This window comes from Mirounga leonina, unplaced genomic scaffold (assembly GCF_011800145.1).
Source record: "Mirounga leonina isolate KUSES-001 unplaced genomic scaffold, KU_Mleo_1.0 Mir_376, whole genome shotgun sequence".
In the NCBI taxonomy this organism is placed as follows: domain Eukaryota; kingdom Metazoa; phylum Chordata; class Mammalia; order Carnivora; family Phocidae; genus Mirounga; species Mirounga leonina.
The window spans coordinates 1,889,887-1,905,200 of record NW_023270718.1 but is presented as its reverse complement, the minus strand read 5'-3'; the positions used below and the strand labels follow the sequence as shown (position 1 = coordinate 1,905,200).

At 48.4% G+C, this 15,314-nt stretch overlaps 1 protein-coding gene across 2 annotated transcripts in view; it reads right to left on the bottom strand.

The window, feature by feature from the left end:
• RELB (RELB proto-oncogene, NF-kB subunit) overlaps nt 1–15,314 on the bottom strand; it is a 28,976-nt gene that overhangs the window by 5,965 nt on the left and 7,697 nt on the right. For both annotated transcript variants that reach the window (XM_034986733.1, XM_034986734.1), the window contains 4 exons: nt 6,182–6,339; nt 4,716–4,807; nt 4,422–4,553; nt 2,773–2,877 (listed from right to left, as the gene is read on the bottom strand). In XM_034986733.1, the coding sequence (XP_034842624.1) occupies nt 2,773–2,877; nt 4,422–4,553; nt 4,716–4,807; nt 6,182–6,339 (487 nt within the window). The remainder of the gene's footprint in view (nt 1–2,772; nt 2,878–4,421; nt 4,554–4,715; nt 4,808–6,181; nt 6,340–15,314) is intronic.

The window sequence follows — 15,314 nt, the reverse complement described above, 5'->3', positions numbered from 1 at the left end:
TTGCCAGGGGTTAGAGGAGGGAAGAAAACAGAGTGAGTGCTTATATAGCATAATGGGGTATGAGGTTTCTTTCTGGGGTGATGAAAATGTTCTGGAACTAGGTCGTTGTGGTGGCACAACGTTGTGAGTGTACTAAGTGCCACTGAATTGTACACTTTATAATGGTTTTTTATTTTTTTATTTTTTATTTTTTATTTTTTTAAGATTTTATTTATTTATTTGAGAGAGAGAGAATGAGAGACAGAGAGCATGAGAGGAGGAGGGTCAGAGGGAGAAGCAGACTCCCTGCCGAGCAGGGAGCCCGATGCGGGACTCGATCCAGGGACTCCAGGATCATGACCTGAGCCGAAGGCAGTCGCTTAACCAACTGAGCCACCCAGGCGCCCCGGTTTTTTATTTTTTATTTTTTATTTTTTTAATTTAATTTTATTTTTATTTTTATTTTTTTAAAGATTTTATTTATTTATTTGAGAGAGAGAGAGCACATGAGAGGGGGGAGGGTCAGAGGGAGAAGCAGACTCCCCGCCGAGCAGGGAGCCCGATGCGGGACTCGATCCCGGGACTCCAGGATCATGACCTGAGCCGAAGGCAGTCGCTTAACCAACTGAGCCAGCCAGGCGCCCCTATTTTTATTTTTTTTAAGATTTTATTTATTTGACAGAGAGAGAGACACAGTGAGAGAGGGAACACAAGCAGGGGGAGGGGGAGAGGGAGAGGGAGAAGCAGGCTTCCCGCGGAGCAGGGAGCCCTATGCGGGGCTCGGTCCCAGGACCCTGGGATCATGACCTGAGCCGAAGGCAGACACTTAACTGAGCCACCCAGGCGCCCCTATAATGGTTTTTTAAAAAAACATTTTAAAGAGTGAAACTTGTGGCCCCCCAAAAAATGAAAAGTAAAAAAAAATAAATATTTTTTCCTGAGAACTTCATGGGTGCTTGACCCTGGACTCGGTAGTTTGGGGGAAACAACTGCTCACCATGACAGCCCTGCCTTATACAACCCAGCAGGGGACAGACATTAACTGTATAATCACAGAACACGAGAAAGGATTGGAAGGGATCCCTGAGGCTGTGACAGGTTCTCCCACTCTGCTCCCCTCCTGCCCCATTGGCCTTGCTGTTCCTCCAACAGTGAAACCTACTACCACCCCGGGGCCTTTGCACTTGCTGTTCCCTTTGCTGAATTACTCTTCCCTAGAGACTCACATGGATGCCTCATGGTTCCAGTGGCATCCCCTGACGGTGGTCTTCCCTGGCCCCACTGAGTAAAATTGTGCCCACAACCCCTCCAGCCATTCCTCCCTATCCCCTTTCTCCAAATATACTTTTTCTCCATCTTCCTGAAGTTTTTTTTTTTTTTTTAAGATTTTATTTATTTATTTGACAGAGAGAGACACAGTGAGAGAGGGAACACAAGCAGGGGGAGTGGGAGAGGGAGAAGCAGGCTTCCTGCTGAGCAGGGAGCCCGATGTGGGGCTCGATCCCAGGACGCTGGGATCATGACCTGAGCCGAAGGCAGACGCTCAACGACTGAGCCACCCAGGCGTCCCTCCATCTTCCTGAAGTTATTTTCAACCGTCTTTCTTTCTTATTTTTCCAGAAGAATGATTATGAGCACAGACCATTCAAATCCTGTCTCTTCCTGCCTAGGTGTGTGACCTTGTGCAAGTTACTTAACCTTTCTGTGCATTAGTTTCCTTATCTGTAAAAGGGAAGTAATAGTTGGATCTACCTAATAGAACTGTTAGGCAATCAGATGATCTAATAAGTGAGGTGTAGAAAGTGCTTATAACAGGGGCGCCTGGGTGGCTCAGTCGTTAAGCGTCTGCCTTCGGCTCAGGTCATGATCCCAGGGTCCTGGGATCGAGCCCCGCATCGGGCTCCCTGCTCTGCGGGAGGCCTGCTTCTCCCTCTCCCACTCCCCCTGCTTGTGTTCCCTCTCTTGCTGTGTCTCTCTCTGTCAAATAAATAAATAAATAAAATCTTTAAAAAAAAGAAAGTGCTTATAACAGAGCTTGGCACATAGTAAGAGCAAGATACATGTTAGCTCTTTAATACCCTTGGTGGTGATGTTATTTACAACAGAGTCACAGGATAAAAAATGCAAAGGATACAGAAAAGATATATATAGTCAGAGGGAAAGCTCTCGCCAGCCAGGCAATGCAGGGTGCACCTGCTGTTGGTTTTATGGTGGTGGTGTTGTTTTAAGTAGGCTCCAAGCTGGGCATGGAGCCTAACGCCGGGCTTGAACTCACTACCCTGAGATCAAGACCTGAGCTGAGATCAAGAGTCAGAGGCTTAACCGACTGAGCCACCCAGGTGCCCAGAGTTGTTTTTTTCAAACCCTATTTGAAGAAGGGACATTTAAACAGACATGAATGAAGTGGAGGAGATACTTCTCCCATTCTCTGTTTTCTTCATCTCCTTATCAAGACACCATAAAGCATTTATTTATGTAATTGCGGATTTTAAAGTCAGAGTCCCTCCCCCCCACCCCAGCTCGTGGTGGGGAGCCCTGCCTGGCACCCAGCACGTCCATCACACAGGGCTCTCCATCTTTGTACATGAACCAGTGAGTGAGGAGCTTCTTGAGTGAATGAACCCATGGGCTGTTGCAGTCTGACTCCAAAACCAGAGTTCTGGATCCTTCCACTGCGCTGCCCGCGTTAACCAGCTCTGTCTCATGCTCCCACCCTCCGGGGCTCCCTGGCTCCTGTGCGCACCGCAAGCCACCCGATGCCACTCCGCCCACACGCTGTCCCAGGTCCCTCACCTTTCTGCACCTTGTCGCACAGCAGATAGAGCTCCTCGCCCCCCGTGCACGGCCCGCTCTCCTTGTTGATCCGGCAAATCCGCAGCTCTGACGTGTTTGTGGACTCTGCAAGCGCAGGAGGAAGTGGTATGTAAGAAAAGACGAGAATTCAGTCATCAAACCCTCAGCAGGTACCCCGTGGGTGCCGACGCCGCGCCTGGCAGAGATGGGAAATGGGGAAGCTGGGGCGTCCAATCCTCCCCGGGACCCATGGTCCGGGGAGAAAAAGATGCTCAGAGGGGTCAATGGACAGTCGCGAGTCCTCCATGCTGAGGTCCAGTGAGTGTCCCGCCAAAGGGAGACCATCAGCCCTCAGACGAGAGTTGGCAGGGTCAGGGATCAAGACCCTTCTTAGACGAGGATTAATGGCCTGAAATGCGTAGTGGAGACCTGTGGTTTTGCCTGTGTAACAGTCCTGGCCCTTCTGTTAAGAGCCCCTCCATTTCCCTTCTAGGAAACAGCCCCCAGCCCCATTTCAGTCCTGGGGATCGGGTAGGGCGGGACCCACTCCCTAGCTCAGCAGTGATCACGTGCCCCAAATCTAGCCAATTAGAGCATTGCCTCCCTCTGGCCATAGCTGATTGGTCAGAGAGGAGCACATGCCCAAAACCAGGCCAATGAGAGCCCTGAGACTCCAACCAAAAATACTGGGTAAGAGAAGCTGTCGTTGGGCATCCGGGGAGAGGTTCCAAGCTGGTAGGATATAAGCCTAGAGCTGCATACAGTCATTTTGCTCCCACCATGGGAGGGCTGTGCCAAAAATGACTCTAACTTGAAGAAAGGATAGCTGAGAGATGGAAAGAGACGGATCCCTAATGACATTGCTGAGCACCTGGATACAGCCAGACCTGAAGCACTTTACTACCTCTGGACCTTTTTAGTTAATGGAACAAACAAATTCTTCTTCTTTTTTTCTCCTTCAACCCATTTGAATTGGAATTCTATCACTTGCATACATAAAAGCCGTGACTGGATTAATTTCCCTCCCCATTTTGAGGCTTGTGGCTGCTAAAACCTAATAGCCATTCCCAATCTCTTCTTCCATGCCCATCTCCCTCTGTAGATGATGGAAACCCGAACTAAATACTTGCTCTTCCAGACTCCCTTGCAACTAGGGGCTGCCATGAGACCAAGTTCTTGCCAATGAGGCATAAGCAGAAGTCTACCGGGGGGATTCTGGGGAATATATTATGTTCTGTATAAAAGAGAAAAGTATTACTGCTCAGGCTGCATCTTCCCTAGAATTGCCTAGTACAGTGGTACAGGTTGTGCACTCTGCAATACAAGGAGGCCTCGTTTCCATAGGCTACCTAATAAATGCTGACCACTGGAATTGGGCAGTGTACAGCCTGCACACCATACAGGGTGACACTGCCCCTCATGCCTTGAACACAGACATGATATCTGAAGCTGTGGCAACCAGCTCACAACCAAGGGAATCACAGAGCTGAACCACTGCCCTGATATTGCTGAGCAGCTGAATCAACACGAACAGACTTAATAATGAGACAAAGAAAAATAACTCCCTGTTCGTCCATGCCATCGTACGTGGGTCTTTCCAGGACCTGTGGCCAGCAACAATCCTAATATGCCCAGCACCTTAGACTCACTCTTGTCATAGACAGGCTCAGAGAGCACAGGGTCCATCCGGCGCATTTGTCCCTGCTGGTCCCTATACGAAGCCTGGAAGCAAATCCTCACGACATTCATGTCCACCTCTTGATGGTTCTTCAGGGAGCCGGCTGTAGGAGAAATATGGGAAGGCTGAGGGTAGGGGATGGAGATGGCAGAGAGGGCTGGGGAGATAGTGGATACTAGAGAAGGGAGAAGGGGAGGGGACGGGGTGGCCGAGGGCATGAGGGGTTCAGGAGGACACGACAGTCAGGCTAGTCTCTGGGACTCACCATTGTAAGGGTCGATGCCCAGCTGAATCTTCCGCTCAATGGCGGCCTCGATCTCCTTCTTCCTCACACACTGGATGCCCAGATTGTTAAAGCTGAATGGGGAGTGGGGAGGAATGGGTGAAGGGAAGTACTCATGAAGAGGCAGGTCTAGCCCTAACCCACAGGAGGACTCCAGCAAAGATGCTGCCTTGGGGCTCACAGTCTCAGGGGCCCCAGCATTAGGAGCGGCCTGGGGTTTCAACCTCTCAGGAGTGTTGGGGACTCTCCAAGAGCACCTGGGAATGTCCCTCATCTTTACCACATGAAAACACTAGCCCACCTCCTTTATAATAAGAAAACTGCAAATTAAACATCAATGCGATGCCAATTTTTAAAAAGCTCATCAACACAGCAAGGATCAAAACGTTTGGTGACACTCTCTACTGGTGAAGTCGTGAAGAATCAAGCACTCTCACCCACGGTGGGCGGGACTGTAAATGTAATCAGCAATTACATATGGGAGGACAATATGGCGGCATTCATTCATTCCACAAATATTTCCTGAGCGCCTACTGTGTGCCAGGCAGCATGTGGGGGGATACAGGGGGGACACAGCGGGGAACAAAAGAGACAAAATCCCTGCTCTCACGGACCTTACACCTTGGCTAAATTTATAAGTCACTGAAAGTTTACAGAGAGTAAATCACTGAAGTCAGAGCCAGCGAGTTTCATCTCTAGGAATTTATCCTAGAGAAGAGATGATCTATACATAAAGCCATGCATTTAGTAACAGGGCCACAGGAGCTTGGAACCATCCTAAGGGCCCATTACTAGGGGGGCTTGTTCAATTAATGGTGTACAGCTGTACATTGGAATACTATGCAGCCAAGAAAAAGGATAAGGCAGCTCTAAATACTTACAGGAATGATCTCCAAGATGTACTGGAACTTAACAACGAGGTACAAATGTCTGCTACCATTTGTAAGGGGAGAAAAAATATACATGCATAGCATATTTTTAATTGCCTCCAGGAAGGGCCACTGACAGCTGCACGACCAAAGGTGGAAGGAAATTTATTTTTCACTGTACGGTCTTTCTGAACCTTTTATTTTTTTATTTATTAAAAACGTATAAGTTATCAAGTGAAAGAAAGAATGATCTTGCAGTTAAGTCAGGTCTGGAGTCAAATCCCTGCTCTGCCATCGGCTATCTGTGCTCCTTTACTCTTCCAAGTCTCAGTTTCCACCTCGACAAAATGGGGATGAATACAACTGTGTGTGAAGGTGTGTGCAGCAGGGGGCCAGGCCCAGGCACACCCCTCCACCACCACCCCGCCCCCAGGCCTGGCCTTGGTCTCCCCATCTAGGAAATGCAGTGCGGAAAATCTGGCCAAGTGGCCCCTTGCCCTAAAGTCTCCCTGGGTGACCTTCAGCCCCTCCACATCTCTGTGACCTGGGGTGAAGGGTTGGGGGTCAGGGGTCGAGTACCTGTGCCGGGGGCTGACATGAGGCCGGAGCCTCACCCTGCAGACGCCGTCGGTGCAGTCTTTCCCCACGAGGCTGTGGGGGTGGACTCGGTGAGGCCAGTCCTTCCACACCAGGCAGGCGGTCACCTCCACCTCCCGAAGCCCTCCACAATCCCGGAGCTGCAGGGAGACAGGTGCATTTTGGGGGTCCCCTGGCAGACACCTGCACCCATCCAAACTCTCTGGGGCCTCCTTTGATAGCTCCCCAACCTTCTCCTCCAGGATGATGGAAGGGGGTTTGCTTAAGACCCCTCTGAGATCCTAAACCAAAGGCTTCTGGCTGGTGGCCTGGGGGCCTCATAACAGGATAGCTGCCCCACAGATATGCTTTCTTTGGCCACTATGAGGTTTTTTTTTTTTTTTAAGATTTTATTTATTTATTTATTGGAGAGCGAGCGAGAGAGAAACAGCATGATAGAGGAGAGGGTCAGAGGGAGAAGCAGGCTCCCCGCTGAGCTGGGAACCCGATGTGGGACTCGATCCTCATGACCTGAGCCGAAGGCAGTCGCTCAACCAACTGAGCCACCCAGGCGCCCCTGGCCACTATGAGTTTTAAAAACTTGGATGCACACAGGGTCTCCAAGGACCGCGCACAGAGAATTTACTAATGACCAGTGGAGGAAAGCACCTTCACAGTGGAAAATCCACTGGACGCCACCTAAATCAGGTGATCAAGGTCAGCATCACCAATACAGAGTCAAAATGACCTGGGCAGTCTGACAGGGTGCACTGGGAAGGCACGACATCTCTTCTGTGACAACCCTCCAGGAGTATGTCACCCGAATCTCACCGATTCCTCAAAAGAGCCCAAATCGCGGGTCATCAGGTGAAAAAAATCAGTGTCGTGAAAGACGGTAAAAAGATGGGCAACCTATTTCAGTGAAAATCAAACAAGTAATATATTTGGACCGGGCTGGTAAACACAGTGTATACGTATGTAAAAATGTATAGGGCTGTACATGTAGATTTGATCAATTGCAACTTGATTTAAAAATAGTGGGGGGGAGGTGGGAGAGGTCAGAGCGACATGACAACCAAATGCAACATAGGATCCTTAATCAGATCCTGGATTGAGGAGGAAGAAACAACTATAAAGTATACTCTGGGGACAACTGGGAAATTTGACACTTTGGGTGATACCATGGGATACCTTTAATTTTCCTAGGGATGCTAATAATATTGTCACCACACGGGAGCTCATTTGAAGGAGGTGCCCACTGAAATATCTAGCGGTGAAGTAATATGATATCTACAACGCACGGTGCAAATAGTTTAGCAAAAACAATGTGTGCATTTGTCCGTGTGCGTGCATGCCCATGAGTTTGTATGGAGGAGCGTGGCAGATACAGCGAATGTGGCAAAATGTCAACTGGCAAATACAAGTTAAGGGTGCACAGGTGTTCACTGTACTATTCTTCCCTTTTTTCTGTAATTAAAAAAATGTTTCATCTAAACTCATCAAAATGTATGCATTAAATTTGTGCAATTTTGTATATATAAATTATACCTCAATAAAACTTTAAAATTACAAAAAAAGACGAAAATTTTTGTTCAAATTTGGGGAAAATCTGGAGCCTGCATTTAAAGAGTATGAGATGGGGCGCCGGGGTGGTGCAGCCAGTTAAGCATCCGACTCTCGGTTTCACCTCAGGTCAGGATCTCAGGGTCATGGGATCAAGCCCCATCTCCTGCTCCCCGCTCAGCTCCAAGTCTGCTAAAGTTTCTCTGTCCCTCTCTCCCTCTCAAATAAATAAATAAATCTTAAAAAAATAATAATAATAAGGGCACCCGGGTGGCTCAGTCGGTTAAGCGTCTGCCTTCGGCTCAGGTCACGATCCCAGGGTCCTCGGATCCAGCCTGGCATCTGGCTCCCTGCTCAGCTGGGAGCCTGCTTCTCCCCCTCTCTGCCCCCCATCCCCCCACCCCACTCATTCTCTCTCTCCTCTCTCAAATAAATAAATTAAAATCTTAAAAAAATAAAAATAAAAAGTATGAAACATCCCATTATTCCAGATCCCAGATTCCATTTTCTTCAAGATTTTATTTATTTATTTGTCAGAGAGAGAGAGAGAGCACAAGCAGGGGGAACAGCAGGCAGAGGGAGAAGCAGGCTCCCCGCTGAGCAAGGAGCCCGATGCGGGACTCAATCCCAGGTCCCTGAGATCATGACCTAAACCGAAGGCAGACACCTAACCGACTGAGTCACCCAGATGTCCCTTCCAGATTCTCTTTAAAGAAAAAGGTAGGGGCACCTGGGTGGCTCAGTCAGTTAAGTATCTGCCTTCGGCTCAGGTCATGATCCCGGGGTCCTGGGATCGAGCCCCGCATCGGGCACCCTGCTCCGCGGGAAGCCTGCTTCTCCCTCTCCCTCTCCCCCTGCCTGTATTTCCTCTCTCACTGTGTCCCTCTCTGTCAAATAAATAAATAAAATCTTAAAAAAATAAAAATAAAAATAAAGAAAAAGGTAGTTAAGGCAGCTGGGGCTGGAATTCGGGTTCAGCAGCCACACGCAGGAGCAGATAAAAACCAGCCCTTTAGACGGGGCCAGACCCACTTGGCTTTCCTGGGTTCCCCGCAGGGACCTCCTGGCATCAAAGACCCTGTAAAGCCAGCTCTGGACTTCTAAATCCCTTGCCTACCTATAAATAAATAAGTAAACAAACAAACAATGAATGAGTGCATCTCTGTGGGGGAGTACCCCCCTCTAGGGGGCGTCTGTGATATTGGGGGGGTGATGTGGGTTGACACAGTGATGGGGACCCACAGCCCACACAGCCTGCAATACCAGGGATGTTCCCACACAAGTCCTGCAAGACTTCTGATCATCCCGCCAACATTCACGTCGAGGACAAACCTGTTTAAATCGATCAGAGCCAAGAACCTAGTCGTTTTACATATATAGTCCTTTTCCCCTAATTTTTTAGAAGATTTTTATTTATTTTTCAGAGAGAGAGAGCACAAGCAGGAGGTGTAGCAGGCAGTGGGAGAGGGAGAAGCAGACTCCCCACTGAGCCAGGAGCCCGATGCGGAACTCAATCCCAGGACCCTGAGATCATGACCTGAGCCAAAGGCAGACACTTAACCGACTGAGCCACCCAGATGCCCCTCTTTTTCCCATAATTTAAAAAATCACTGAATTTTCAAGGACTGTGACCACCATGTTAATTGAGGGAAGACTGGATTTTGTTTAGACTGAGGGTTGTTTGCCGCTTTGGAAGATCCCATTACCAACCGCAACCCTGGCCATACAGCATTTAATTCACTAAATCCACCCGGCTGGGTCAGGCTGTCTATGGGCCCCTGCATTCATGAGGTCCAAGCAACTGCCACCTTTATCATGATTCCCTGGGGCTGTGCCTGAGCATTTACACATTGAAATAAAGGTGCTTATTATGCTGTATTGTTTTCCTTTTATTTCTCCTTCATATTAGGGCATTATGGATTTGGGGGATGATTATGAGTAGAGGGACGTACTATTGTCTATAAATACCACTGAGTCAGATGGGGTTAAAGCTATTTATTTAACCAGCTCCCCACTGCAATATTAGGAGATTCAGAAAAGCTCAGAGTCAACAGTCTCAGGATTCATGAGAACTGCAGGGCTGAAAGCTTCTCATCTTTAAGATGTCACAGGAGGCCTTGGGATAAGCCAGACCTGGTACCTCTATCACTGGCCATCTGCATGATAAACCTCTCTATTCCATCTTTATCTGTAGAATGGGTATTATTAAGTACCGGGCACAGAGGAGTGCTTAGTAATTACTACAGTAAACTTGCTGGGTGCCCCTGAGCAAGTAACTTCCCCTCTCTGAGCCTCAGTTTGTCGCTCTGAAAGATAGGAATAAAAATCCTGAATCCATGTCCAGATGAGGTCATCCCCTATTATTGGATATTTATAGTTCTAACTCTCTGAAATCAAAACTGACACCGAGGGGCGCCTGGGTGGCTCAGTCGTTAAGCATCTGCCTTCAGCTCAGGTCATGATCCCAGGGTCCTGGGATCAAGTCCCACATCAGGCTCCCTGCTCGGCGAGAAGCCTGCTTCTCCCTCTCCCACTCCCCCTGCTTGTGTTCCTGCTCTCGCTGTCTCTGTCAAATAAATAAAATCTTTAAAAAAAAAAAAAACAAAAAACCCAACACCGAGCCAGAAAAACTGCCTGGGAAGATGTAGAAGTAACCTGTTGGGGAAAACACAGCCTCAAAGTATCACCCCACAGGTAAGTTACTCATTACAAAGAAAAGCTGTCCCCTTACAACGAAGAGCCCCGCTGGGCACTCGCTCTTACGGGCTAAATTGCATCCCCCTGCAATTCATATGTTGAAGTCCTAAACCTCAGGACCTCAGAATGTGGCTGTATTTGGAGACAGAGTCTTTAAAGAGGTGATTGAGTTCATGAGGCCATTAGGATGGGCTCTATCCAATCTGTCCAGTGTCCTTATAAGAAGAGGTCACTTGGACACACAAAGAGACACCAGGCAAGTAAGGACACGGTGACAGGGAGGCCGTCTGCAAGGCAACGAGAGAGACCTCGGAGGAAACCAAATCTGCTGACACCTTGATCTTGGCCTTGCAGCCTCCAGAGCGCTAAGACAATACATTTCTGTTGTCCGAGGCACCCAGCCCGTGGTAGTTCGTTACGGCAGCTGGAGAGACTAATACACCGCCTTAACCACGGGATCTGACTCCGCATCACTGACGGTGGGACAGACTGCGGCCCCATGTCTCCTGGTGTGAGACACTGAGAAGCCCACAGCGTCACCACTGGGGTGTTCCCGCCGAAACACACAACCTGATCTGATCCGGAAACAGCCAACAAACACGGAACGTGGAACATTCGACAAAACATCGATCCTGTCCTCTGCAAATGTCCACATCCCCAAACACGAAGCCAGATGGAGAAACGAACTCAGGTCAGAAGACACTAAAGACATCTGACTTTGTCCGTGCGGGCTGCTACACTAAAATACCATGACCTTGGATGGCATGCAAATGACAGCAATTTCTCTCTCACAGTTGGAGGTTGGAAGCTGGAGGTTGGAAGTTGAGACGAGGGTGCCTGTGTTGTCCAGCTCCAGGGAAGGCCCCCTTCCTGATGGAAGGGGCCCACAAGCTCTCTGGAGTCCCTTTTATAAAATCATCCATCCCAGTCATGAGAGCTCAGCCCTCATAACCTCAGCACTCCCCAAGGGCCCTCCCTTCTAATGCCATCACACTGGAGGCTAGGATTGCAATGGATATATTTTAGGGGAACACAAACATTCAGACCATGGCAAGACCTGCCAGCTAAACGCAGCAGGTGATCCTGCACCGAATATTAAACAAGTGAACAACAAGAACAACAGCTCTCAAGCGTATTTGGGGGAGGGGGGGAGGGCCTGGCTGGCTCAGTCGGTGGGGCCTGCGACTCTCGATCTTGGGGTCATGAGCTCGAGCCCCACGTTGGGTGTAGAGATTACTGAAAAATAAAATCTTTAAAGAAAAAGAATATTTGGGGGTTAATGAGCATATGGATTTAATATCAGATAATACCCTTGGAAGAATATTAAGTTTCTAGAATGTGGTGATGGTATTATGATTATATAGCTCCTACATTGTAGGTAAACATCCTTGTTCTTGAGGGACACACACCGAAACATTCTGGGCGAAGTGTCATCCTATCTCCAACTGACTTTCAAATCTCCCTCTATAAATGTCTATATAAAGGGAGAGAAAGATATGAAGCAAATAAGGCAACAGACATGTTTACTGCACTATTCTTGTCTATTGCATGTAGATTTTAAATTTTTAAAAAGAAAAAGATGGGATACAAAGTTGAAAAAAAAACCCCTGTCAGGGGCGCCTGGGTGGCTCAGTCGTTGGGCATCTGCCTTCGGCTCAGGTCATGATCCCAGGGTCCTGGGATTGAGCCCCACATCAGGCTCCCTGCTCAGCGGGGAGTCTGCTTCTCTCTCTCCCTCTGCCCCTCCCCACCTCTCTCTCACTCTCGCTCACCCTCTCTCTCTCTGTCTCAGATAAATCAATAAAATATTTTTTAAAAATCCCATCAATTGGAAAAATAAACAAAATCCTTAAAGATAAATAAGGGGCTATGAAAATGCCCCTCAATGCATCACCCTTGCCCCATTCCTGAAAATCCGGTGATGGAATATACATTTCAAAGTAAACCATTCTTTTAAGCAGAATGCTCTGCCCTGCGTGCTGCTTTTGGCCACAATATCTGGAGCCAAATCAAATAACAACCACCTCGCTGAGTAAAGAGGGAGCCTCTCCTCTGGTGCTGGTCCACCTTCCTGGTTTCCTCATAGCATCCTGTGGGAGCTGGGAACTCCAACCCCATTTTACAGATGAGGAAACCGAGGCCAGCAGAAGCACTGGACTCGCCTCAATTCATACAGCTGGTAAGACTAAAGCCCACGTCTTTCTGACTCTGAAATGCATATTTGTAACCACTATGTTGACTGCTTCCTGCAGGGTGGCGGAAGGACGGGATTGCTCTGTTAGTAAACCTATGAGGACAAATCCCATCGAGGGAGAGGAGGAGGGAAGCAGGAGACCTCATATGAAGGAGTTTGGACCTGGGGAGGGTGGTCAAGGAAGGCTTCCCGGAGGTGGCCTGAGGCCTCACGGATGAGTACGAGGTGACCAGGCTTCAGGAGGAGAGCACTGCAGGCAGGAGGAACAGCATGGGGAAAGGCCTAGTGGCTGGAGGGTGGCGACTGAGGAGGGGCTGGCTGGGAACTGGCAGCAGGAGTCAGAGAGAGCCTTAGAGGCACAGGCAGAAGCTTGGGCTTCCTCCTGAGGGCACTAGGGAGCCAAGAGAGGGTTCTGAGCAGGGGAGTAGAGCGGATGTATAACTCAATAGGGCCCCTCCATCTGCCTTGTCGGGGGAAATTTAGAGGACACTGGGAGCCAATGGCCAGGGAGCAGCTTGGGCCAGAACCCGGGGCTAGTGGAATGATCAGTGCCCAATTCAGACTCAATAAAACTTGGGCAAAGATCCAGAAGCACACGAAGGCTCTGTATCGGGGAGGTGCAAGGAACCAGGCCTCTCAGACACCAGCTAGGAGAAAGAGTCATAGGTACAACGCTCACAGAGGGCAATTTGGCAATATCTATCAAATTACCTTTGACCAGCAATTCCAACTCCAGAAGTTATTTGCATGACATGAAAGAAATACTAGATGAACTGAGTCGTTCTCTACAGCTTTGCTCAAAAGCGGTGACGGGAAACAACCTAAATACCCACCAAGAGAGGACCTGCACAGTGAATTAGCACCCACCCATGCAATGGTTCAATGGTAGAGAATGGGACAGCTTTAGATAGGCTGATTTTAGCTGAGCTCCAAACTACATTCTTTTTAAGATTTTTTAATTAATTAATTATTTATTTTTAAAAGATTTTATTTATTTATTTGTCAGAGAGAGAGAGTACACACAAGCATGGGGAGTGGCAGGCAGAGGGAGAAGCAGGCTCCCCGCTGAGCAAGGAGCCAGATGCGGGACCTGGGATCTTGGATCATGACCTGGGCTGAAGGCAGACGCTTACCCGACTGAGCCACCCAGGTGCCCCAGATTTTTTTTTTATTTTTAAGTCATCTCTACACCCAACCGTGGGGTTCGAACTCACAACTCTGAGATCAGGAGTCACATGCTCTCCAGACTGAGGCAGCCAGGCGCCCCTTCAAGATACATTCTTTTTTTTTTTTTTTTAAAGATTTTATTTATTTATTTGAGAGAGAGAGAATGAAAGACAGAGAGCATGAGAGGGAGGAGGGTCAGAGGGAGAAGCAGACTCCCCGCTGAGCAGGGAGCCCGATGCGGGACTCGATCCAGGGACTCCATGATCATGACCTGAGCCGAAGGCAGTCGCTTAACCAACTGAGCCACCCAGGCGCCCCTCAAGATACATTCTTAAGCAAAAAAGACCACTGTGCAGAATAGTATATAGATTATACTCCTCTCTATGTACAAAGGCGGGGCTGTACATATGTATGTACATATGTTCCTATATAATCATAAGCTCCTCCCAGAAGGATACGTGAGATATTGACAAGAATAATCACCTCTGGGGGTGCCTGGTGATGCAGTTGGTTGAGCCTCTGACTCTTGGTTTCAGCTCAGGTCATGATCTCAGGGTCGTGGGATCGAGCCCCACTTTGGGCTAGTGCTCAGTGTGGAGTCTGCTTGAATTTCTCTCTCTCTCTGCTCTTCCTTCCCTGGCAGGCATGTGCACATGTGTGCACGCGCGCTCTCTCTCTCTCTCAAATAAGTAAATAATCTTTCTTTTTTTTTTTTTTTTTTTAATGGTCACCGGGGCTCCTGGGTGGCTCAGTCGGTTAAGCGTCTGCCTTTGGCTCAAGTCATGATCCCGGGGTCTTGGGATCGAGTCCCGCATTGGGCTCCCTGCTCAGTGGGGAGTCTGCTTCTCCCTCTCCCCCTCCCCCTGCTTGTGTTCTCTCTCTCTCTCTCTGTCAAACAAATAAATAAAATCTTTCAAAAAAAAATGGTCACCTCTGGGGGGGAACCTGAGACCTGAGGGCAGGAGTGGTGGACTTTTGTTCAGTTTAATTTAAATTCTGTTAAGTTAATATGTATTAATTAAATTAATTTACATTTTGGAAAGTTTTGAGCCATATGATTCAAAACCGTAAAGCAAAATAAAGATGCATGTAGTGAAAAACCTTACCTGCACCTTATTCATAATTCAGCACTCCCCCCACCAAAATAAAGTCCTGACTTTTACTTTTTTTTTCCTTCCAGAGTTTCTGTAGGCACATACCAGCAAATACAAATAGAGAATCTTATTTTTCCCCCTTTTTAACACCAAAGGTAGTATAATCCCGTATGGAGGGTTCTGTGCCTCAAAAAAAAAATTTGGGGGGGTTTATTAATATATCTTGGAGATGGTTCCACATCAGTCCCTAGGGGACAGCTTCATTTTAAAATCTTTCTGTATGGGGCGCCTGGGTGGCTCAGTTGGTTAAGTGACTGCCTTCGGCTCAGGTCATGATCCCGGAGTCCCTGCATGGGGCTCCCTGCTCAGCAAGGAGCCTGCTTCTCCCTCTGACCCTCCCCCCTTTCATGTACTCTCTCTC